Source organism: Genypterus blacodes, unplaced genomic scaffold (assembly GCF_046128005.1).
Source record: "Genypterus blacodes isolate CSIRO-AG114 ecotype Tasmania unplaced genomic scaffold, CSIRO-AGI_Gbla_v1 ptg000152l_1, whole genome shotgun sequence".
Classification (NCBI taxonomy): Eukaryota; Metazoa; Chordata; class Actinopteri; order Ophidiiformes; family Ophidiidae; genus Genypterus; species Genypterus blacodes.
In genome coordinates, this window is record NW_027466954.1 from 749,199 (window position 1) to 774,169 (window position 24,971).

Here is a 24,971-nt window from a genome sequence, read left to right on the forward strand (position 1 = left end):
GAGGGGGGGGAGGGGGAGGGGGGGGGGGGGGGGGGGGGGGGGCTGAGGGGCCTCGCAGCTATTCCGGGCTTCAATGGGACTATTTAAGGAACCACCTGGGGACAACACATGGAAACCACATACCATTCATTTTGTATTCCTTCAGGTAAAGCATCACTTCATAATTACTATGATAGATAGATAGATAGATAGATAGATAGATAGATAGATAGATAGATAGATAGATAGATAGATAGATAGATAGATAGATAGATAGATAGATAGATAGATAGATAGATAGATAGATAGATAGATAGATAGATAGATAGATAGATAGATAGATAGATACTTTTCAGGTGAAACACTCAGAAGTGGGGTCAAAGGGTGCAGCTATCAGCTTGGCCTGGTCCTGGAGAGGAGGGATCTTGAGGGTTGCTATGACAAAAATAACTCAATCAGCACCTTCCATTACACCAAACAAACATCAAAAAAAAGAGTTGAGGATAATCTTGATAAAGTCACAGGCACGGAGAAACCCTAACCATTTGTGAAAGCGAGTGAGTGCAAACACAGCAAGTCCAGGGCGTCGCATCACATCTGCTGCCTTTACTACAATTTTACCTCAAATATCGCCAAAAGTCGTTTTTAAAATTGGTAAAAAGTGACAAAACTAATACAAAGAAAGTTACTGCATATTTCCTATTAAGTTTGAGATGAAAATGATTATCACATGTTCCAAAGTTCCCTGATTTTGATGAGTCTGTGTCTGGTATTATTTCCTGCAGCAAGGTTTAAAATATAATGATTATTGCTATTAATATGCAGCGCGGATTCGCGATACAGCTCCGTGGGACAAATAAACCAGTAGTGCCCTCTAGTGGGTGTAGTTGCGTAATGCAACTGAGTGCCAATGACGCACACGCCAAATTAATTAACAAACCGAGGTGAAAACGAACTCTAAAATGACGTTCTCATCTTTGCAAGGTCAACGTCACACTCTAACACATTGGGGAATATTGGTGCACGGGTACAATTTAAGAGATATGTCGGTTTAAGCAATACAAAACGGGACTTTTATGTGAAATCGTTCGGGGGGAAAGCGCGTGTTGTACCTTTATTTATCACGTGGTCAGTTTTGTAAACCAAAGAGTGCTAAGACCAGCTTGAGAGCAACGCCTTGTTGCAACTTCCACATCCGGATGAAAAGCAAACGCGTAGTTTTGTATGCGAGGTTTCACGTTTAACTTGATCTACTATCTTTTTATTCTCATTAGTTGTTATTACCTTTTAAAGAAATGAAACAGAAACCCGACGTCTCACGTATTTTTCTTTTATTGCGATGGTATGTCTGAAATTCTGTAAAGTTCTGTTAAAGCTTAAGCGGAATATTATTCAAGTGTTTGCTTATTTCCTTACATTTTAGTTTAATACTTTACTTAATTGTATGTTTAGATGAAAATCACAGAAAATAGTCTTAAAATGGAGGGACGCCTCGCTTGTTGGTGTTGACAGTTTAGAGTTACCATCTTGTCATTTTCTTCATCTTTGTTCGTAGCCTAGGAGAAATTTTGTTTACTTCCGGGTTGTCACACACGAAAACAAGACACAAACACGCCCACGACGCTGAGAAAAGCTGATTAAAGACCCGTAGAAATGGCAGGGGAGACAGAGGACGACATACCGGGTGACCCAAATAATTTTATCACCTCACATTCATCTGCTTTTGTAAACTATTTAAACCTGAAAAATACGCGGAGCTGGTTAGCGGTCCCGTTACTCCGTGTTAGCTGTAGCTTTGAGGCTAACGGAAAATATCCAGTTAAAATATAATTTAACTGTAACTTTAACTTCGCAGCTAATCAATAAACATTCTCTCATCTATCACAGTAGTTCACTTGTTTGATTCATCGTCGTTTTATAAATGATACAAATTGAAAAGTTAAGTTTTGTTTAACACGTTTAGTTTTTTGATTTTAACGCTGTTTGTGTGTCATCGTCACGTCAAAAGTATTTTATTATTATATCTAATATATTTTGTTGTAGGTGTGATTTTGGTTTTGTTGGTGTGTATTCATATTGCACGATTTTTAACTATTATAATGTTCCTTTTAAAGCTCTATTAACGTTTTTTAATAATATTCAGCTTGATTTGAATTCATCTGTTGATTATTTATTTATTTAATCTATAAAACAATGACAAATATCCATCACAGGTTCACACAAACATTTTTGAACTCATATATTCTCACATTTTCCTGTTCTGTCTTTAAATGAACAGATGAATGCACAAAGGTTCACAGTCAGTACACAAACAGGTTGATCGTCTGTGTGTTTCAGCATTAACTGTTGTTTTCCTCACCTTCTGTCTCACAGAATCGGGAGCAGTCTTCACATTTGGAAAGAGCAAATTTGCCGACAACATTCCCAGCAAATTTTGGCTTAAGAACGACGTTCCCCTCAAAATCGCTTGTGGTGACGAGCACACTGCATTAATAACACGTAAGAGCTTCTCCACCTCGTCTTCTATAAATGATGAGACATCTGTAAACATGTAAACATCTGTATGCTTTAAAGGAAAGATTCAATGAGATGGAATGAAATGGCACAAAGTCATACCGATTCTCCCTTTTGTCTCAAACAGAAAATGGGAAACTCTTCATGTTTGGCAGTAATAACTGGGGCCAGCTCGGCTTGGGATCCAAATCCAGCGTGAACAAGCCCACTTGTGTGAAAGGTTGGTCTTAAAATAGCGTTTGATTCCTGTTTAACCACAAAGAGATGGAGCTATCTCTCTCTGGAGCTGCCACTGACAGCTGCATCCAGCCTCTTAGGAGACTAATCAAGACGGAGACCCTCTAAAGGGGGACACGACGTCCCACTGAGAGACTGGAACACAGATCTTGAAATCTGAAAATCGATAATGACTAAAACCCCCCCCAAAAAGCGGCAGAAACTAAACTAAATTTCTCACGCTGCCTCAGTGTTAAATATAGGTTTGCATGTAAACGACCTCGTATTGTTTCAGCTCTGAAGTCTAAGAAGGTCCAGCTGGTGGCCTGTGGAAGAAACCACACCCTCATTTACACAGGTGAGTAGCAGCTATGTCCCTCACACACACACAGGGTCTGCGTGCACGTTGGCGCCCTCGTGAGGCTATAGTGTTCATTACTCATAAGCTTTGGTGTGTGTGGTGTGTTTCTGTGTAGCTCAGGGAAACGTGTACTCCACGGGAGGGAATAGCGAGGGTCAGCTGGGTCTGGGCGACTGCGAGGAGAGAACCGCCTTCCAATTGGTGGATTTCTCATGTGGACCGGTCAAAATGTTGGCTGCCGGTTCGAACACGTCGGCCGCTCTCACAGGTGAGATGACGCACACTTATGGAGGGATTGTAGTTCCCTGAAGTGTGTGTATAAAGTTATTTAATGCGTGTGTGGGCTTTGTCTTGTTGGTGTGTGTCAGAGAGCGGGAAGCTGTTCATGTGGGGCGATAACACAGAGGGTCAGGTCGGTCTGGGTAACAAGAACCAAGTGTCCTCGCCTCAGGAGGTCAGCGTGGGTCAACCCGTGGCCTGGGTGTCCTGTGGGTACTACCACTCTGCTTTGGTGACAGGTGAGCGCAGAAAACAGGAAAAGGTTTGGAAAATATCTCCTCTTCCTTTCATGTTTGCATAATTTGCCTCTGTTGTTTTGTGTGTCTGTGTGTGTGTGTGTAAGTTGATGGAACCTTGTACACATTTGGAGAGTGGGACAGCGGTAAACTGGGTCTGGGTATCGACCAGCTGGTGGGCCACCGAGTCCCGCAGCAGGTGAAGAGCATCTCAGAGCGTGTGACCCAGGTGGTGTGTGGCGGTGGACACACTGTCGCCCTCACAGGTACACACACACACACACACACACACACACACACACACACACACACACACACACACACACACACACACACACACACACACACACACACACACACACACACACACACACAGGGTCATCTCTGTGTACCTGTGTGTATTCAGAGGACGAGGTGTACACGTTCGGCCTGGGTCAGTTCGGTCAGCTTGGACACGGAACTTTGATCTTCGAGTCCCGGCTGCCGCGACTTGTTGATCATTTCAAGAAGGGACGAGTGTGCCAGGTGTCCTGTGGGGAGAACCACACTGCTGTCATCACAGGTACACACACACACACACACACACACACACACACACACACACACACACACACACACAGGAAATGAGCGTGTGGTACAGTGAGTTGATGAACCGTTTCAGATGGCGGTTTGCTCTACACGTTCGGAGATGGGCGACACGGGAAGCTGGGCCTGGGCGAGGAGAACTTCACCAATCAGTTCAAGCCGACGCTCTGTCCACGTTTCCTCAAGCACAACGTTCAAGCAGTAGGTTTGACTGCCTCGCTTTATTTCCCCTCCCATGCTCTGACAATGTCTGTAACCAATGAGAGAAAAGTGGAAGGAACCATCCTGTTTGATGGTCGTCTTTTCAATGTGACACGATGACATCGATCACATCCTTGTTCTCATAATATTAATGGTTTGATGCTGGTGTCTCCTTCCAGGCGACGTGCGGCGGGTGTCACATGGTGGTCCTGGCGCAGCCCAGAGAGCACGGCTGCAGCGGCCTGACCCTGGAGGAGGACGACGCCACGGAGGATTTCCTGGAGAAGTCGCACGTGGAGGTGTTAGGGGACAGCGGAGACTCGTCCGTCCTGCAGAGGAGCCTCTCCGCCCGGGTCCGCCGGAGAGAGAGGGTGGGTGCAAGCGGTTTGGTTGTTCTCTGTGTCTTCTTCCTCTTCTCCCAGCTCATCCTCCCTCCTCTGACTGGTCCCCTCGCAGGAGCGATCTCCGGAGCAGTTTGGCACCATGTTCAGCACTCTGCCCGCCAGGACGCTCGGCTACCCGGCCCCCATCTCCAGCCACACCGTCCCGCCCAGGCTGCCTCCTCCACGGCCGGCCCGCCGAAAGATGCTCAACGGCATTCGCGGCAAACACGGGAGCGCGGGGCTCCAGCAGGGTACCTTCCTCACCCCCTCCTCCCCCTCCTTCCTCACGTTTCTATCAGGCTGAGGCAGAATGTTGGGATTGAGCACGTTCCTCTGCTTTCTGTCCCTTCAGATCAGACAGACAGCACAGTGGAGAGCCTGACGGACACAGACAGCGTTAAAGGCCTCGGAGAAACCACAGATTTCCTCAACATGGTAAGAGATCCGTCGCTTTGCGGGGTCTTTTGTGTTGTGACGTCTGTCATCTCATGACTGCAGGCGGTAATAACGGCAGCGACACCTTCCTCCCTACAGACACACGTGATGAAGATGGATCCCTGCGATAAGACGCTCACTCTCTCTCCTGTCCAGAAGGTATTTCTTAACTAGGGTTCTCAGCTCTATCTTCAGTCGCAGCCTGCTTCTCATCTCTGTACTCTGTAAGTTTCCTGCATGTGTTTTCTGTTCTAATGCATGACTCTTTCATCCTTCTCTTGCTGTCTTGTGGCTGGAATAGAGGAAGGGTAAGAACGGTAAGAAAAGTGAAGAGAGAAATAAGAAATTACACCAAAGAAGGGAGAGAGACCGTCACTCCCCGACTCCCAAAGCCGGTAAGAGGGGAGATCATAGCCCACCCCGATCTCAGCAGCTGCCTACTGGACTTTTGAGGAGGCGCAGTGCTTGTGCCGACCACGGGAAAACACAGGGTGGCGCTAATCAGGGCAAAATGGTTGGTAAGGAGGCTCTGGACTCAAACCGCAAAGGTGGTAAAGACAAACCTCGGAGCTTGGAAGATGGTAGAAAGCCAAACCAAAACAGGAAGGAAGGACCTGAGAAACCGGCGAAAGAGTCGAAAGTGAATGAGACGACGAGCTCCAAACAGTCAGAGGCCAAAAAGACGCCGTCAGGTAAGAACGCAGAGGAGAACGTCAAGCCTGTCAGGGTTCAAACCAAACCCATAGTTGTGGAAAGCCAACAAGGTAAACATGGAGGTACCAAGTCACCGGGGTTCAACCTCAAAGGCGCTCAGGAAGCAAAGAATTCAGGAAGTCTTCAGGCCTCAAAGACCCCCCAGACCAAAACGAGTAAAGACCCCAAAAAATCTAAAAATGAGCGGAACAAAAAAGAGGCTGAAGAGTCCAAATCTGCCGTACAGCTGCCTGAGGAGCAGCTGAAGCTCGGCCTGATCGCCGGCGCCGCCTCGCTCCTCACTGCCGGGTTGGTACAGGAGGTGACGTCGCTGTCTTCCTCCCCGTCTGACACCTTCAGCCCAGAGACCTCCCGCAATTTGTCAAAAGCTGGTGCGACGAAAGTACGGAGCGATGAGTCGGATGCCGAATCATACGACGCGGATCTGAGCAAGAGAACCGGCGTGAGCATCAACGTCATTCCAGACAGCGACGAACAGAAGGACGGGAGTTCGTACGGAGGAAGAGCGAGCCAAGAGGAGAAGGAGACGAGTGAGGATGAGAGCAGAGACGAGGAGGAGCAGACCGAGACTCAGTCCGGGACAGCCGAGGAGGAGGAGGGGGACGAAAGCAGCGAGAGGACGGGTGCAGAAAGCGAAGAAGAAGAAGAGGAGGACAGTCGCAGTACGGAGAAAGCCACAGGATCTGAGGAAGAGGAAGACAGTGAAACGCTTCAGCCGTCTGAAAAAGGAGATGAAGAGACGACTATTACGGAAAAGGATGAGAGTGATGTAGAGGAAGAAGAGGAGGAAACAGGAGAGGAGAGTGGATCACAAACTACTGGGCAGGATGAGGAAGAGGAGGAAAGCTGCAGGACTGTGGGAAGTGAAGAGGAGACAGAAGGGACGGCAAGCAAAGCGAGTGATGTGGAAGAAGAGGAGGAGGAGGAAAGTGAGGAAGGGTCGAGTTATGAGACAGAAAGCAAAGGAGAGGATTCTGAGAATGCGGAGGAGGAAGAGGAGGATGAGGAGGAAGAAGATGAGGAGGAAGAGAAAAGTCAAACTTCAGGGTCTTCAGAAAAGGATGGGAGTGAGGTGGAGAGTGGGACTGAGGGAGGAGAGGAGGAGGAGGATGGAGAGGAGAGCTGCGCTGAGGAGGAAGAGGGTGGAGAGGAGAGTAGTGAGGAAGCAGAGAGCGACACTGTAGGGGAAAGTGATGCTCACGATGATGAAGAAGGAGAGGAGGAGCAGGAGGAAGGTAGTGACGATGAGGAGGAGGAAGAAGAACAGGAAGATCAAAGTGAGAAAGAGGATGAGGATGAATCAGATGAAGATGACGAAGAGAGCGTGGAAGAAGAGGAGAGCAAGGAGGAGGAGGAAGAAGAGAGCGAGGAGGAGGAGGAGGAGGGAGAAAAAGAAGAGAGCGAGGAGGAAGAGGAGGAAGAAGAAGAGGAAAGCGAGGAGGAGGAAGAAGAAGAGGAGGAGAGCGAGGAAGAGGTTTACAAGAAGAGAAAGAAATCTGCCGGAGCTCAGAGAGGAAGTAAACCAGTGACTCAGAGTAAGCCGAGGTCAGGGTTCAAAGGTCAGGCAGCGGGCGAGTCAGAGGAGTTTTGGGACGATGTGTTGCCTCAATACCTTCATCTGAAATAAGAACAAGCCATAATCAATAATCCCTTACTTCCTTCCCACTGCTTCACATTAAAAGCAAAACACAAGGAGGCTTTTATTTTGAAGGAGCTGGCCGTTTTCCTCTTGGCAAACAAAGAGTCCTCCTTCTCATTCATTCTGGCCACACGAAGACGAGTTTTGTTTTAAAATCTTCGTCTACGTTTTTACTTTCACTCATTTAAAGACGTTTCGCTGGTTTGCTATCATGTTTGTCAGCCTGCTGTTAGCCTGTAAACCTGCTGAATCAAGCTGCCTTAAACCTTTACATTCTCATCCTTTCATCCTTCTTTCACTTTCCTTTTTATTCATTTCTACGTTTTTGTAAATAAATAACTTTGCTGTATTTGTTGTGCATTGTTTGATGTCTTGTTATAAAGCAGTCTAGCACGTTAGCATGCTAACTAGCGCCTAAAATGGCCACCGTGTAAAGAATTAAGTTTGTCTTTCTTCTGGTTCCACCCTCAGCACAAACTTTACTGTTTTCTTTCTTATTTCTCCATTTTTCATCCATTCACAACATCAGCTGCATCTCAAATCTGCACTAAACTGTAATCATGTTTGAGATACTTCTCTAAACAACACAGTGTTCTCATATATATCACATGCGTCCATTGTGCTAAAGATGGACCTCATTGTCCCTGAATGCAACACAGGAGAAAGTAGCTACTCACAATCGAACAATGTCCCGTCATCCGTGGACACGCTGTGGCTTTGCCACAGCCGCCATGTTTGTTTGCACAGAAGGAAACAGGACCAGAGGGCTGCAGTGGATTTGATTGGCTGTTTGAACTCAAGATCAGGCGCTCTGATTGGCCAGTCTGAATCGATCTAGACAGTTCAGTGTTGGCCTGTTTTGACAGGCGACATTGACCTTAGCCTCCATTTACACTCGCATGAAAGTGTGAGCGGCGTGATCACATGTTCACGGGCCTTTGTCCGGGTTCCTTGTTGGTTCTCCCCGGTTGCTGCTGTTTGATTGGCTGTTCCAGAAGCAGGTGGGGCTCTGTTTTGTGTTTGGCCACCTCTTTGTGTCCCTACATCCCTGTAGTGTTCGCTCACTTTGTTCCCTCAGCACTAAAGCACCCTGAAGGTAACAACAACAGGAACAAGATCACAAACACCTTTTGATCCTTTTTGTTTGTTTCCCTTTTCCCTCTCATTGTTCAAACCTCGTCTCTCTGAGTTTTAGTTGTAGCCCAGCCCTCCTATAGCGACCCGCCCGTCCGCCTCACCCCATAGAGTCACACCTATGTCTTACACTACACAACCATGGTGTTTTCTTTTAACTGATAGATCTTTTTTGCAGTGTAGGATCATCTGTTGCTCTCTTGGAGGCATTAATATGTTTTGTTGTGCCTTAAATTCAGGATTTGAGATGGACTCAACGGGAAGAAGCGGAACAGGACAAAGACGAGGAGGAGGAGGATGATGAAGATGAGGAGATAGAAGAGGAGCAAGAAAATGCTTCAGTGGATGAGATAGAGGGACAATCCTCTGAGAGTGTGGAAGACGCTGCAGAGAAGCCAGCAGAGGAGAATCAGAGCCAAGTAAAGCTTTGATCTGCATTTACTTATCAGCCGAGTTCCAGGTGATTCAAAGAGTAACCTCACACTCTCACGTCTGATCTTTCCAGAACTCTGAAGCGCCGCAGCCTGTGTGTGACAAAGAGAAGGAAGGTGATGGAAAAGTCTGCTCATCTCAGGAAATGTGCCAATTTGACGTAACATGGACAAAACACTGACATAACATTGACTATTACTTGAACAGCAGATGGAATCGCAGTGGGACGCGACGCCACAGCTGAGGAAAAGACAGATGACAGCAGCAAGCCAGCCAATGGGACGGCAAACAGCGACTCAAAGAGCCAATCCGTCACCAACAGGAAGGTACGCAAGCATTTATGACATTTCTGCATGTGTTGGGCTCAGAACATATCAGTCGACCTCTTGCAATGTCTGCCTTTGACCTGTTGGTGTCAGCTGTCTCTGTTCAGGCGGCTGTCCTCCTCCAGGTTGAAGCAGGCGGAGAAGGAGGAAACCCCAGCAGAGGGCGTCATCAGCGGCAAGACAACCGCAACCGCCGCCTCCGGGAACACGCAAGCAGAGACAAACAAGGGCGGAGCTCAAGTGAAACCCATCGGTGCCAGGGGGCCTCGTTCCGGCACTTGTGCCTTATTATGATTGTGCCAGCAGCGCCCTCTGGTGGCTACCATAAAGTGACGCCAAAGCACGCACAGGTTAGGTTCCAATCCCCTCAAGGTTAAGCACTTATTTAACGCAACACACAGCACACACTCAATGCTCAGCTCAGCATCTTTAAGGGTCAGTCCACCTCATTTAAGATGCCTGATCGTTCTACCACCACCTGGTGTTGGTTGGTGTCATCACAGCTGTCAGTAGATTTGTTAGAGAGGTGAAACCCAAGATTGATTGATTTTCTCCCGTCTGTGTCTTTTTTCAGTGGGAGGAAGCCAACTGTGTAATGATGATGTCACCTTTCAGGGATTCTGGGAAACAACAGTCCACTGTATTCAGACTGTTCAGCTGCTTTAAATCAACCACATCAACCACTATCTCTTCCCAAGTGACCTCCACTCAGCCTTCAGACTGTATTATCATGATCACATCTTACATTTTGTTGTGTGGCACATTTTTCCTGTGTGCGTGTGTGTGTGTGTGCGTGTGTGTGTGCGTGTGTGTGTGCGTGTCAAAACTGTGAGGATGTAGATAATTTTATTTATAAGAAATGGTCCTTTAGCACATTTGCACTTTTATTGTGATTTTATATATTTGCATGATAATCTCACTGACTCTCCCTGTTTGTTTTTTTATGATTTGGAATTTTGTGATAACATTAAAGGATTTTGATATAAACTGTAGTTTGTCACAACAACAACATTGTTTTGTACGTTAATAAATGTAGGTTTTGCTCCTCAGGGTCACAGCAAATATAAATCATGAAAAAATGAACATCATAAAATATGTTCAATCAAATTAATGTCACATGACAGTAAAAACTATTATGTAAAAAATATTGATTTATTTAAAAAAAAAAGTGGTTATTTGTCTTTCACGCTATAATTTGACATTGAGAAAACACAATAGAAAACAAACATTGGACAGACATCCACACAACTCCATACAGTGATCATGGATGCTTGGTTTACCTCAGCTTGTGAAACCCGGATGGAGTTTAAAAATGTTGGAATGAGCCTTTAAGATGTCCCAGTGACTGCAACTGTCTAACTGTAGGATTTAATTGTAGGAATCCTTGTTCAGGTTGCTGAAAATTACAAAACCAAAAACTACTGAGGTCATGGCCTTGGCGTTCTCACCAGTAGATGAACCCAACACACAGTACATAACAAACCTATCTACACAGAGTACTAAAGTAAGTATCAGTCATCCATCTATTGGATGTATAGTATTATCATCTACATTCCAATTTTCCATATTTGATTTTTATCAAAGTTTTCTGAGCTGTATCAACATTTCTATGATGAACTTTAAACTGGACTGAAATAAATAAATATAGACGATCTGAGTTTTAAGTTGAAAAGAAATCAGAAATGCTGATTTAACCTCAATGGCTCAGATAACATCCCATAATATCCCCAAAACATCTGAACAGCACTGAAGGCACCGATGGGACTGTCATGGAAAAACAACATCCCTGCCAAAAGCACCTGGGAATGATGATGAAGCTCTGCAGCTCCACAGAACCAGTTGAAAATTTTAAACAAATGTTTCAGAAAGTAAAAAAAAGATGCTTTGCAGTGGAGTTTCCACGGTAACAAAAACACTCAGATGGACAATTTCTTTCATTTTCACCTGAGCTATGAGTGAGGAAATATCCTCCAACATTTGAGCTAAAATCAAAAGCAATAAAGCACCTTTAACATGAAGCAGAGACGCTCCGCTGAAACGGTCCAGAACTTAAAACGCGGCACCTGAAGTGTTGCATTAAGAAAAAATCAACAACTCAACTATTTACATATGGAAGATGACAGATCAGTGACAGCGTGAGGGTCGCACTTCAGTTTGGAGCCTCCAAAACTAAAAAACAAAGCTTTAAAAAAAAAAAAAACTGTCGGTGCGTCTTCACCACGGCCTCGTTTCAGTTTGTGAGTCCATCAGAGAGCGTCGAGGCTCTTTTCTCCCTCGGGTCAAAGACAAAGGCAGGTTTCTGTAACGAGAAAAGAACTGGAGATAAGATGAATTCTTGCTAGTCCTGAGGCGACTAAGGTGTGTGTCTGTGTGTGTGTGTGTTTGTGTGTGTGGTCACGTACGCTTGAGGATTCCAGCTTGCAGCTCATTACGTTGTTGTGCTTCCTCTGCGCTGCAGAATTCTGAATCCGACAAACCCAAACACGATTAATGACACAGTAAAACAAAACTCAGACATTTGAAGGCTGATTTGAATCTGAACACTGAAGCCTCGTCTACTAATAATAAACCGCTGAGCCTATGTCACATTTCTCACTTTAGATAAATTGACTAAATTGACTGCTACCATGTCGCTAACGGAGCGGTGCAGAGTCATGGCAACCAGGCTATTTTCCTCAGCGGAAGATTGTAATTAGTAATGAATTCAGAAAAAAACACTCACACTTGAGTCTGTCGCACGAAATCTGCAAACTGCTGATCCTTGGCACACAACTCGATCACTCTCCGACGCTCCTGGATCTCCTGCAGAGAGGGGTCAAATGTCAAGATGGACAAACACAGTCATAGATAAGCAACATTCAGGTTGTAAGTTATGCGGGACAGAAAACGGGAATAGAATCCACCTGCTCTGTGAGTTGGGTGTTCTGGTAAATGTCTTGTAACTTGTCGCTGCTGAGCTCGTTGGAGCTACAGGCGCTAGCGGAGCTGCTCGGGGGGGAGTAGTCAGAGTCACTGGGGTGGTAGTACAGTGGTGCGTCATCATCATAGCGACGGTAGTACTGCGCAGTGACCGGCTCACTCTCAAACATGGGGTTAACCTTGATGGCGTGGTCAAGTGACGACACGCCGCGTCTGGAAGACAAGGACGGAAAAGTCAGCAAATAAAAATTCATTCTGGTAAATATAAAATAACCAGAACTTCTAATTGATTGATTGGCTGATTGGCAGACTGATGGACTGATCAGTTCTCACTTCAGTGGGTCCTCTGAGTCCTCGCCGTCGTGCTGCTCTCGGAGCACCCTGGCCAAGAAAAAGACGACGGCAAACGCCACTGCAAGGAAGCCGACCACTGATGCGATGGCGATGCCGACCACCAGCGGCTCGGACACGTACTCCTCACAGTGCTCGCCGCGGTACCACCAGTTCTCTCCAACGCGACACCTGCCGACACAAACAAGGGTTACGGTTTCACTTCCCGACGCCTTAGCTTACCACAGTGACACACCAACAAGGACAAAAATTCTCCTTTTACCTGCAGATGGCGCCCTTGCCAGGGATGATGTCACACTTGCCGTCGTTTAGGCAGAAGTCTTGGTGGACCTCGCAGATGCTCTGACACGGCAGGCCGTCCACGCTCACGTAACCAGCATTGCACACGCATTCTGCCTCGCCCGTCCACCGGTTCACCATGCATTTGGAAAACTTGTTGCACGCCTGGAATTTGCAGGGGTCGGCCTTGTCACCTGCAGGGAAAACAAACAAACAGTCTTACAGTTTGACAGGATCAACTTGGTGCCTGTGTAATGGAAAGAGTCCATTAAAGAAGAGTGAATCTGCCCAGAGCGATTACAGTGATTAGAGTGAGCACGAGCTCCTCTGATTGGCTCAGACGGATTAAGGAGCTGCTGACGGTACGCTGCGTTAAATAAATCTCGCTCTGCATCCAGACGGTCTAATCATCATCCTGTTCACACTCTCATCTTAACCAGTCATTCTGTCTGCTGCTGAATCCTGAAAGTCAGAGTTCCTTCAGAAAAGTGTGTCCGTTTCCCAGTACACATTAATTTCTTTTGAAAATTTCAAGAATTCTCCCAACTCTGTGTGGAATGACTGCAAAATTCCTGAAAGACCGGCAACTGAAAAACCTACGAATGACCAACAAATGATTGTTTTTGGTTCATGTAATAATGTTAGTAGTTCCTAATTGCAGCAAAACCTTTTTTTCTGAATCTGAACCAAAACATCCCCCACAGAATCCAGCAGCATTTCTTTCAGTTCAGTTTGTCCGAGTGAAAACATTGGTATTCACACTCTTGTCACGGAAAATGTTAAGCGGGAGATTAATGCGCTTGAGAATGTAATTCGCCCTATATACAAGATTATGGAAGGATGAGGAATGCGGCTCTGCGCATCCTTCTGACCTTCACCTAAACACACAGTGCAGCCCAACCTCCTGCGTGATCTCATTGTACCGGCTCAGACAGACAAATGGACATGCGCAAATGCATGATGTTGATTCACCCGCATGAGTCAGCACTGTCAGCTGTTTGTGCTGCTGCTAACATGGCACCAATAAGCTCAGGTATTAACATTATGCTAACATGAACCCTTCCTCAGTCTAGAATATGTTATTACTGGGGTTTGATTCGGACCAAACACTCAATATTTCTTTCCCTTTTGGAACTAGCTGTCTTTTCCACCAACAGGGGGCGGCAGAAATGTTTAAGATAGTGTTACATCTTTGACCAAACCCACCTGATTCGACATCCAGTGAGTACTTGTCAATAGCCAGGTCCATGGTGTGGTAGGCATTGTTGGCAAAGTCCTCGAGGATGAGGTAGATCACATTGGTGACGCCACGGGGCACCGGCTTATCAAACCTCATCCTGCTGTTCACTACGATGCTGCCGTTCCTGAAATTCAGGATCTCCAGGTTCTGGAAGTTATTGAGGTTGGACTCGAGGTATGGGACGAGCTGCAAATGCAACAATTCATGAAGATGAAAACATCCCACACATACAAATATATCAAAACTCAATTAAATCATGGGGGGTTGAATAGTTCAAAGCATATTCAAATCCAAAAATCAATAAAGTAAAGTTTGAGCTTTGAGCTATAAGAGTCCAATTGAACTGGTTCTGATTCTGGGTGTTCTCACCAGTTCTAAGAACCGTTGCTCCAGAGCCTTGTACTCAGAAGAGCTCTTGTTGAACAGGTCCCTGGAAAACACCATGTTGGTCACCCTGAGGCTGAAGAACACCATCAGGTCCCTGTTGGGGCTGGTCGGCTGGGCAATGAGCTCGAGATCTGAGCCCATGGCCCCACTGGAGAAGCCACTGCTCTCGCCTGTTCCCTCGTCACCGTACTGGAACATGTCGAAGCTGACATCGATGCTGGGCATGTTTGAGAAAGCCTGGTCCAAGGGTTGGATTGAGGTAGCGGGGGTGTTGTCTCTGACTTCAGGATGTGAGGAACTTGGTATTAGAATGATATCGCTTTCCTTTGAAGTGTCTGTCAATGTGACATCCGAATCCTCCACCTGGGAATGTTCTACAGAACCTGGCATTGGGTGGTCGAGTGACGACTCCATCCTCACAACACTGTCAGTTTTGTTTACGGGCATTGCTGATGGCGGAAGAGCTGAAGCAGGAGTGCTCACAGGGACTTGGTCCTCATCAAGCAGAACCATATCCTCCTCTTCTGGTGCCGAATCGGACACTCGAGTGAACGGAGAGTCCTTCTCAGGTGAGAGGACAATGCTGCTATGCTCTGAGCGTGTAGACGAAGTGAAGACCGTGGTGGCGGTCGTCGTAGTGACAACCATGACTTCATCCACAGTAAGATCCTCGTCCAGGACATCAGCAGCTGGGGCTTTTGTTATGGCAGGATCGGAGATGCTTAAATGTTGCTCCTCCAAAATCTCGACCTCATCGCGGACTTCAGTTTCTGAAGTCTGTGGTACTTTGGGTTTTTCTGTGAATGCTTCAGTTTGTTTGACTGTAACTGGCTGCCGTTCCACTAAGAAACGTGACTCTAGTGAGGTGATTGTTAGTGCTTCTGGTTTGTTTCCCTCAGTCTCACCCTCTGATGTAGAGATAACTGTAGCCCATTGAACCTCAACCGCAGTGTGAGTACTTTCTTCAACCCTAGGAGCTCCTTCAGTCATTTCCTGAAGCTTGGTTGCTATATTTATGCTATCTGTTGGTCCAGCAAGAACTGGGGCCTCATGTGTCTCAGCATCAGGCTCAGCGGAACCTGTCACCGCAGTTACTGCCCCCACAGAATGTGTGGAGAGTTCCACCGTCTGGGTCTCTGATATGAATACAGGTGCTTGGGTGATGGTTATATATTCCAGGACTGTGCTGACCTGTGTGACCAGCACACTGTCCAAGGAATACGCAGGAATTGTTGTCGTCTGTAAAGATGGAACACCAGCCATGACCAACTCATCCTCATCAGGCAGGGATTCCACAGCAACACCTTCCTCTATTTCTTCACTGTCTTCCTCCTCTGTTGTCTCCAGATCAGGTGGTGGGAGCCCTTCCATGAAGTCATTGTCCTTATTGTAGAATCTGGTGCCATCAGAGGTCAACGTTGGCTGCCAGAACTCAGATCCTTGGCCGTCTCCAGAGGAACCAGAGCCAGAACCATCATCCAGAGCGTCCTCTGTGCCAGAAGAGGGCAGAGGTGTCACTGGAGAGGAGGGGGTAGGGGAGTCTTCTGTTTCAACCACATGGTCCCCTTTGGGTGGAGCGGTGTCAGTGCCAGGAGTGTTGCTGAAGAAAAATCCCTCAGCTTCAATATTTCCATTATCTGTAAATCAAAAACACTTTTACAAAGCAAGATCTATGCATTTAGTTTTCTTGAAAAGTTGGGGTTTGGGATTCTTGCTTCACTTACTATCCACTGGGCTCGGCTCCAGGTTGGATGTTCTCTCCGGAGCGGCCGTGCTTTCGTCAAACATGAAAACGTCGTTCTCGCTGACCTCCTCATTCTGCTGGCCCTTCCACGGGTCGAAGGGGTCAAATAGAAAGTCGTCCTTTTTCAGGAAAACCTCGGTGTTGTCATTCTCATGTGTGGGAGCGTCAGGCGGCTTCTCTGCTGCCAGGATGTTATCCTGAGAAAAGCAAGTTTAGCCAGAGATGTCACAAATTGCCTAGAAAGGTTCCTTTGGTGAATCAGGTGTTCTCCTCTTGACATTGACTAACTGAGGTCAGTCTAATGGAAGTCCAATTTCATTTGCGACTCACCATGTTGTCATAGGTGTCAGCTGGTCGACTCGTCGGACTCCCCAGTGGCAGCTTGTTTTCTGCTGCAGAAAAGACCAGAAAGAATCCAGGTCTGTTTGACTCACAATAAACATCAATGTCCTTTATTGCCTCAGTATGAAAATATTTATTAAGACACAAATATTAAGATGCTTTTGTCCTAAACTGGAGAGGTATTTAGCTCTGACCTAAACACACCATTCTTTTGGTGAAAGTTTGGCACAACACAGAAACTCTTCCTACCATTACCCAACAGTCCTATGTCCAAGCTGCTGTTTGTAATAAAGTTGTCCTTGTGCAGAGCCTCAGTGATGTAGTTGCGGAAGTCTGTGATGGTGTAGATGATGGTGGGCTGCTCCGGACCCCCGGGGTAATTCTTCTCCACCAGCTTGTTCTGCGTTGTAATGAAGTCCATGGTCTCATTGGAAATGCCATTGCTGTCCACCTCCAGACTGATGGCATAGTGCACCAGGACCACCAAACCCCTGAGAAAACCCCAAAAAGAAAACAGTCAGAGAGGCCTCAGAAGGATAGAAAATGGCACAACGCCAGGGTGTGAGTGTGTAGGAGGAAATTGAGCTTGTAATAAACCTTTAACAGTAATCCTATGGTGGCTGCAGGTGGCCAGTGAGAGAGCAAAGGACTTATCCCACTTAAGAGCTGATTGACAGTCGTAAGGACATTAAGGGAAATCAGAGTCGGAGCAGAGCGCTTATTTGCTCCGACAGGCGGGTGAAAGGTGCTTTATGGGTACTTAAGCATGGAGGGGGGGGTGGGCAAGTCTGCGACATGAAGAGTAAACTCACTGTGACCTCTCTGCAGACTGTAAGGGGATCCTTATGGCTTTTTCGCTGCAAAGAAAGTATCAGTCTGATTCGTTATTTGTTTAGCTCGCGCATTAAGACCATCAGAGTTGCAAAGCGTCGCCTTAAATATGACATTTGAAGCCCTGAGCAGGACAGGCCAGCTCTTTGATAAAGCAACATTGGATTCATCATACAGTGAATTCTGCTCCCCCCTAAAGGTGATTAGGAGCCAGAAACGTGTTCAAATTTCACACAAAGCACAATATTCCCTGGCTTTTAGGTAGGTTTATTCAAAATCCTTCACATCTTACCTCTCCAGGTCTTTCTGTGGCCTGAGGAGAGAAAAGGGAAAGAAAGCAGCAAATAAATATCAAACACTCTCTGGCTTTTGGGTTCAGATATTTACAAAATGAAAACGGAATAAAACTCTACCTGAATTCGATGACATAGGCGTTCTTGAATCCTGGCAACCTCGCAAAGGCGTCTTCGATCTGGAAATCATCAAAGTGTTCTGATCAAATATTTGTGTTTGGAATGTGTCCAACGTAACAACAAAACCTCAAAAAATGGTTGAGTCCTCCTGAGATGATCCCTTGTTAATACACTTGAAACATCTGCTTGCTAATACGACAGGACTCTTCATCTTGTTTGGTTTGGTTCTTACCCTGCGTGTGAAGCTTCTGGCCAGCTGTTGGTAGTGGGAGCTGCTCGGGTCTCTCAGAGCGTTGCTGTAGGATTCTCCTCTCAGCTTGATGCTCAGCTCAACCACCAGGTCCTTCTGGGGCCTCGCCGGACGCAGCAAGGTGTCGTCTATCTCATTACCAATCTGAATGTGAGGCAATTACACAATCATGGGGGATACTTCAGTACTGAACACACACATAACTCCCTTATTTCCCTGCATCCCACTGCTACGTCGACTAATCCATGTTGACTCACCGCATTGCCCTGCTCTTCTTCTAAACCAAAGCCGTTATTTCCCAGTAAATGGTCGTCTGGCTCATAATCTTTCTTGGTCGGCTCTGGGAAGTTACCGTTGTTATACTCCATAACGTACATGGTTGTGACCTCCAAGGAGCCACCTGGGGAGGCCTCCTCAGTGACACCCACTGCGTCGCCTGTCCTACTCTCCACAGTGACTTCCACGCCCGTTGCTGGGGTGATTTCATTGGAGGAATCAGGTCCTGTGATCTCCACTGCAGCATCTTCGACTGTTGCATCTGGAGAAATGTCCTCAACATCCTCTGGAGCAATCTCTGCTGGAGCTACATGGGCACTGTCTTCATCCTTAGCTGGAGTCTCTGGGATGACTTCTTCGGGGGACTCTGGGGTGATTGGAGGAACCTTGGATTCAGGTTCCTCTTGAACTTCAGAGGTTTCTTTGGTGGTTGTCTCTGGATGAGTTTCAGTCACCACCTCAGGCGCCTCTAAGAGTGTTTCTCCTTGAACCTCTACAAGGGGTTCGGGTTCAGGACCTTCTGTTGCAGCCTCTACTGGAAGTGACAGGTGGGTAGTTTTCTCTGCAGTGATTTCTGTCTGTCCTTCTCCCTCAGAGGCTCCTGGTAGCTCCACTGTTGCCTCCTGAGTGGTTTCTCTCATTGGTTCAGTGATTTCTTCCGTTTCAGCCCTTGGAGTTAAACTTTCTGTATCTTCAGGAACGAAAACAATGACCGGAGTTATCTCTGTAGACATTTCATCTACAGTCTCTGTGATAGCCTCCTCTGTAACCTCTGATTTAGTCCCTTCTTCTTCTGGTTGGTCCACAGTCATTCTCTCCTCACTGACCTCCTCCGAGCCTCCATCCTCTCTGTCCTCCAGGCTTTTTTCATCTCCAGCTTCTTCTACAGTCTCTGATTTCTCTCTCGTTGTTTCTACAACAGATTTTGTCACTTTTTCACTTGGTCGTCCTGTAACTTCTCCTTCCTCTGCAGTTTGCTTTGCATCTTCTGTTTCTATACCCTCAGTAGTTTCTTCTTCACCTTTAACCACTTCTGTAGAATCAGCTGATTTGTCCTCTGATGTTTCTTTTGGGACATCAACTGCAGTCTCCATCGTATTCTCCTCCGTCACATTGGCCTCCTCTCCTTCCTCTTTTGTTGTTTCTTCACTTACAGTCTCAGTTGGTTCTTTTCCAGACCTCTCTGTTGTTTCCTCCTCAACAGACTCGGTTTTTACAACAGATTCAGTTGTTCCTTCCTCTGTTTCCTCCAACCCTACAGTCGTTTTTGGCATTGAATCCTCAGTAAACTGTGATACATATTCATCATCGTCTCCTTGTAGAATCATGACGACAGGCTTAGAAGTAACGTCAGCGGTCAGAACTGATGTGTCCTCTGTGACACCAATGTCTTCCCTAACTTCTCCTGCCATCTTGTTTGGAGTCACGCCTCCTTCTAAATTTGTATCTATTATTGGGAATACGGACGGAGGAGTCACTGTCGTTACTTCAGCTTCACCTTGGCTAACATCTACAGTATTATCTGAAGTTTGTTCTTCCAGTGGCTCCTGTGTCTCAGCTTCAGGTTTTTCCAGAATTGTCTCCTGAGCTGGTTCTGTGTCTGTTTCAACAATAAGCTCTGATGTGTCCTCCTCAGTGATCACTAATTCTGGAGAAACATCCAAAGTGTTCTCCAAGGTCACAACATCTGATGGATGCTGAGAGGGAACAATCAAAGAATCTCCTTCATATGGTTCCACTTCTTCTTCTGTAGTGGGTGGGGTTGTGGTGAATTCTGGAAAAACCACAGCAGCAGCTTCTGTGTGTGCCTGTGAGGACGTCTCTGGGGTCGCATCCTGAATTACCTCAGATCCTGCATCCTCTTCCCCTGGAAACAGCTGAAGGATCTCATCTCCCGGTGTATTTGGGACATATTTGTCTTCAACATGCTGCTCAATCCCATGAGAGGGGTTGTGGGTGATCAAATTTACAACCTCTGCAGTGACCTCCACAGTTTCTTCATCTGCAGTGTCTGCCATGTATGGACTCGCCGATGTGACACTGCCTCCAGTCTCCTGGACAGCCTCAGTGACCTCTGGCATGACAACAACAGCAGTGCCAGAGGTCAAATCCAAGGGAATCTCTGTCAGGCTTGTTACAGGAGAGTCTTGAACTGATCCTTCAGTTACAGGGAGCAGAGGAGTCCCAGCAGTGACGTCAGAACTGGGTGAAAGTTCATCTTGTTCTGGTCCCATGACAACGACATCATCAACTGTAAAATAGCAGAAGACAAAGACGATGAATGAATCAGGAAAACTGGGATCCATTTATCACAAGATGAAACTCTGCAGGTGTGTCTGTTTCCTCCAATCTACTTGGCGGTATTTTATTAAAATATAAAAATTTGTGTGAAGTGTGATGAAGACGTTGAATGGATTGTTTTTGGAGAGAAAAAGCTGAAATTCGCCAGCGTGTTGCATTAACAAGTTTCAGACATCAGACATGTGTCTTAACTTTAGATATATTCATTTTACTTTCCTTAATTGTAGATCTGTTCTAAGGTAATACTTTCGTTGCATATCGTGAGTGCTTGTTTTCGCCCTGTCAGTAGATAATGAGTGTAATCTGTAGTTGTGGCCCTGTGTGGCCCTGCCTGGGCCCGGTGCCCAGTATGCCATCTCTGCTGTTTGTCCGCCTTCAGCTTCCCTCCATTGACCAGCCTGTTGCCTGGAAATAGGCTTACAGATCTATTCTGAGCGAGGAGCGTGTCAGGAGAATCAGCTCGCTAAGACTGATCCAGGTGTAAGGTGAACAACTACAACAGCTCAGTGTAGTTACCGACATTAAGGCCTTGGGCTTTACGGTCTCTAGATTATGGGGGTTGAGGAAGAAAAACAGTTGAGGAGGAAATGTTGTGATCTCTATCAGAAGTTTACCTGCAGGTGTGCTGGTCAGGGGTTCCTCAGTCAGCTGCTCAGCCCGTTTACTGCTGCAGAAGAGAGAGAGACACAACACTGCATTAACAGCACAACATCAGCTTAAAAGCTAGCAGGAGATGGTGGTAATTATCTTTTGAGTCCAGCAACAAACGCCTGAATCCATCTCCACATCATACACCCTTTTCCAAATGTACCATGATTACTGGCCGTGTTGGGAGTAGATAGGTACAAGTAACAATGTCGTCACCTTTGAAACCACCGTTACCTTTTATCAGAAACCTGTGGTGTAGCTAACTAGTTGATCAAGAGAGTAACATAGCTACAGCTTAACTACTTTAAGTATTTTATCTACAAATGGATGTATAGATTGTATAAATGAATTTTGAGGTGGGCGTGGTCTGTACCTGCACGGGGGCGGGGCTGAGGTGACGGGCACCCTGCTGCACAGGTGATGGAAACACAGCACGTGTCAGAATACAGTCATGTTTATAAATCACTATTAATGATTTAAACAGAGAAAAATGTTCACCAGTCACTTAGTTCAGTATCGAGTGTCAACAATATAATGTGACCGATTGGAAATAAGGGGGCTAATTGACCATTAAGTTACATGCTTATTACATGTCACTCCTGAAACACTGACCTGTTCATGGCCGCAGCCGTGGCAACCCTCTGAAAGAAAGAGTGGGGGAGATGTGTTAGTGATTCCATTTATGAGGCAACATCTTTGTGTTGACATGTTTTGATGAAGGCTCTTTAACAAAACATAATATAAATATTTCTGTATTCTTTTTTACATTTTGGATCTAGGAACACACTGATCCACTTTTACTCTCCCTGGGCTGCAGAATCCTGTGCACACTGAGTGAAACCAGGCTCTTTGTCTAAACAGCCATGCTCTATTCTGATTGGCCATCTGCATCTGGCTGGACCCACTGAGTGTGAAACACTTTGCTGGTGTGCTTATCAAAGCGTTAAAGCAGTTACAAAGCTAAGAGCCGAGCTGAGCAAAGCTTTCAGGCAGGTCAGGGCCTCTGGTTTATTTATGTTTTTGTTTCCTAGAAATCTCAACCTCAAATTTAGAGACTTTGACAATGTTTAACACAAAGTACTTCTACATCACTTTAAATACTATTAAATTATATACCCTAAAAAATTGTAAAAACCCAATTTCTCAACTCACGCTCCTGACGAGGCTGACGTGCTCCTCTGATTGGCTGAAGAAGCCGCCAATGTCTGTGATGCTGACAGAGCCGGCAGTGCAGCGGCTAACCCAGTCCTGGTACTCATGACGCTCTGGCAGCCGGTCCCAGAAGATCTTAAAGGCTTCCCACACCGTCTCCTGACACACTAAAACACACACACACATTCTCCTCCCTTTTAGAGTCTATTTTATTGTGGAAAAAGTGGAGTTTTTCTTTCCAGTCAGTTTCTTTGAGGATTTGTCACCAAATTCCAACTAAATACAATTTCACATATCAAGTGAGGCATCGTGTACAGACTGATGGCATTTGGTTTGTAGGTGGTGCTACAGGAACATGAAACATTTAAATCCACACTCTACATTTAACACATTTCATCCAAACATCATGAACGCTATCAGCCAAAGTCAAATTAGCAATGTAATGACTTCCATCACCTTTGACCTCGGCTGCCTTTAATGGCTGTAGTTCTGCCGGTCATAGATCTGTTCAGGTAAGAAAAGAAACAACCTGTAGGCCTAAACTGACCTCTGAGGTGGAAGTAGGTGAGGTGGTTGGCGATGGCCTGGTCCACGGTCTCCTGAGTGCAGAGTTTGACTCCGTTGGGGAAAAGGATGCTCCTTCTCCGTCTGATCACAGCATGGTGTCCTCTGTACAACAGCTGATCTGAAGCCTGCAGGCCGTCTGAGTCCTTTAGCGGGACCAAATATCCGTCCACAGTGCTGACTTTGGTACCTGACCAAGGCGTAGCATCTGTAAGGCAACAATTTAAACAAGGTTCTTAAACAAGACATGTTGAAGGAATTTAGGCATTATTGTGCAACCTTTTGTATAACCTCAATATTTCTCAAAATTTGGACTCATGAGTTCAGTATTTTTAATTTTGTTAAGACAGGTGACCTCAGCACCTCTAAAATCTTGGACTTGTTACTTCAATATTTCTGAAATTTGACTCATGCCTGAAGTAATTCTAAAATATCAGACCGGTGACCCGAGTGTTTATAAACCTTTTACACTGCACTGTAAAGGTTTGGACTCATGGCCTTAACTGTTTCTAAAATACTAAATACTGTTGCATGTATAAGTTCAAAATTTGTAAAAAGTTTGGGTCATGACCTTAAGTTTTGTATTTTTCATTTCATTTCGTTTTGGATTCATGATCTCTGCAATTGTAAATTAACATTTTCTAACTTTGTTGACCTCGTTTAACACTTTACTGCTTATATTTGCTGGTTTTTGTCTTTCCTTCTCTCTAGAATGTTCACCTCCATGTTTCTAAAGTCTGATATTCACCTGTCTCCGTGTAGATGTACCCCGACAGCAGCACGGCCCCCAGCGCCCACAAAGCAAAGCTCCTGCAGTTTCCTGTCATTTCTTGAAAAAAACTCAATGCTCCAAAGCCAACAATTATCTCTTCCTCCTCAGCTCATCAGCAGCTTTCCTCTCTCTGTTGTCCATCCACCAGATTACATGATGTTGGTAATGAGAGGGAAAATGGAGGGATGTTCCCCTGAATATTCCAGCTCTTCAGGCTCTTCCTCCCTGTCCTGCTGTAGCATCAGTGAGCTGCTGGCCGACGCTCCTCCTCAGGTAAGCAGATGGCAGATTTGTTTCTCTTTGCTCTAATCCTATTTGTTAAGCTGCTGGGCTGGATGATGGTCAGAACCACTGTGCAGCAGGTCAACATTGCTTGAAGGAAGTCAAGCAAAACGGTAGTAACACAAACACTTGGGGTCAGAGGTCACATAAGGCTGATCTCAGTTTTAGTGAGGGAAAAAGTACATTTGATGGCTGCGCTCCTACTACATTTCCCATGATTCCCTTTGTGTCACCACCACTTACACCTGTGATGGGATTCTCACAGGATTCTGCCAGAATCCTGCCGGGATCACCGTCAGGGTCGAAGTGCCGCTCCGGGCGAGGAATCAGCCAGGTGGTTGTTAAGGTGGACTCATCCCGGTGGATTATCAGCAACACACTGGGAGGACACCTTGAGCCTGAAAAGGTCAAAGGTCACAAGGGAGTGCCCTATTCTCACCCTCAGTCGTCTGCTACCCCGCACTCACACCTTCCCTGCAGAGACACAACCAATCTTCACGAAAAGTGAAAACTAAAATAGATATTCTGTGTCTGAATTAGAGTTTATCCCTGTACATCAAAAAAGCATTTTATGGATCTTTTTGATACATTTTGAAAATGGAATGCCCCCATCACATCTGGTCAGGAGTAAGATTGGGGCTAGAATGGAAGTTTCCCGCACATTGGAGAGTGTCGTCTGAGGTGAATGCTCCCTGCAGACTTTAAAACCCCTTCAGCATCAGTCAACAATGGCAGACATCTTTTATTGGATAATGAGATTAATGTGTGTGTGTGTCTGTGTGTGTG

The 24,971-nt window shown here is 46.0% G+C and overlaps 3 protein-coding genes across 4 annotated transcripts; 2 read left to right on the forward strand and 1 right to left on the reverse strand.

Moving 5' to 3' along the window:
* Positions 1–1,572: 1,572 nt before the first annotated feature.
* On the forward strand, positions 1,573–10,401 carry LOC143012699 (X-linked retinitis pigmentosa GTPase regulator-like). 2 transcript variants are annotated; one of them, XM_076165974.1, is made up of 18 exons: positions 1,573–1,663; positions 2,353–2,478; positions 2,621–2,713; positions 3,005–3,067; positions 3,186–3,338; positions 3,439–3,588; positions 3,693–3,851; positions 3,992–4,147; positions 4,247–4,371; positions 4,551–4,742; positions 4,828–5,005; positions 5,107–5,189; positions 5,289–5,348; positions 8,916–9,095; positions 9,182–9,224; positions 9,316–9,434; positions 9,528–9,784; positions 10,009–10,401. In XM_076165974.1, the coding sequence occupies exons 1-17, from the start codon at positions 1,633–1,635 to the stop codon at positions 9,726–9,728; spliced, it is 2,112 nt and encodes a 703-aa protein (XP_076022089.1). In that variant the 5' UTR covers positions 1,573–1,632; the 3' UTR covers positions 9,729–9,784; positions 10,009–10,401. The 2 variants fall into 2 exon arrangements, with proteins under 2 accessions (XP_076022089.1, XP_076022090.1); XM_076165975.1 differs by having other exon boundaries at positions 9,319–9,434.
* On the forward strand, positions 5,365–8,909 carry LOC143012700 (uncharacterized). Its single transcript, XM_076165976.1, has one exon. It carries the CDS (start codon positions 5,701–5,703, stop codon positions 7,528–7,530), a length of 1,830 nt encoding a protein of 609 aa, XP_076022091.1. The 5' UTR covers positions 5,365–5,700; the 3' UTR covers positions 7,531–8,909.
* Positions 10,402–12,152: 1,751 nt separating the features above from the next.
* Positions 12,153–23,958, reverse strand: LOC143012620 (interphotoreceptor matrix proteoglycan 2-like). Its single transcript, XM_076165844.1, has 19 exons — positions 23,880–23,958; positions 23,115–23,339; positions 22,568–22,734; positions 22,028–22,056; positions 21,789–21,824; positions 21,382–21,434; positions 18,448–19,157; positions 18,173–18,334; positions 17,941–17,999; positions 17,820–17,840; positions 16,946–17,187; positions 16,685–16,746; positions 16,335–16,551; positions 14,593–16,247; positions 14,190–14,409; positions 12,967–13,177; positions 12,690–12,875; positions 12,338–12,581; positions 12,153–12,236 (listed from the first exon to the last, which is right to left on the reverse strand). Exons 1-19 carry the CDS (start codon positions 23,956–23,958, stop codon positions 12,153–12,155), a joined length of 4,662 nt encoding a protein of 1,553 aa, XP_076021959.1.
* Positions 23,959–24,971: the final 1,013 nt, after the last annotated feature.

Excerpts from the sequence above, each read along its gene's own strand:
- LOC143012699 (XM_076165974.1), top strand. The coding sequence starts at position 1,633 with ATGGCAGGGGAGACAGAGGACGACATACCGG. Across the intron at positions 3,068-3,185 it reads CCACACCCTCATTTACACAG|CTCAGGGAAACGTGTACTCC; the intron begins GTGAGTAGCAGC and ends GTTTCTGTGTAG. Across the intron at positions 4,372-4,550 it reads TCAAGCACAACGTTCAAGCA|GCGACGTGCGGCGGGTGTCA; the intron begins GTAGGTTTGACT and ends GTCTCCTTCCAG.
- LOC143012700 (XM_076165976.1), top strand. The coding sequence starts at position 5,701 with ATGGTTGGTAAGGAGGCTCTGGACTCAAACCGCAAAGGTGGTAAAGAC.
- LOC143012620 (XM_076165844.1), bottom strand. The coding sequence starts at position 23,958 with ATGACAGGAAACTGCAGGAGCTTTGCTTTGTGGGCGCTGGGGGCCGTG. Across the intron at positions 17,841-17,940 it reads GCCTATGTCATCGAATTCAG|GCCACAGAAAGACCTGGAGA; the intron begins GTAGAGTTTTAT and ends TTCTCTCCTCAG. Across the intron at positions 14,410-14,592 it reads AGCAACGGTTCTTAGAACTG|CTCGTCCCATACCTCGAGTC; the intron begins GTGAGAACACCC and ends TTGCATTTGCAG.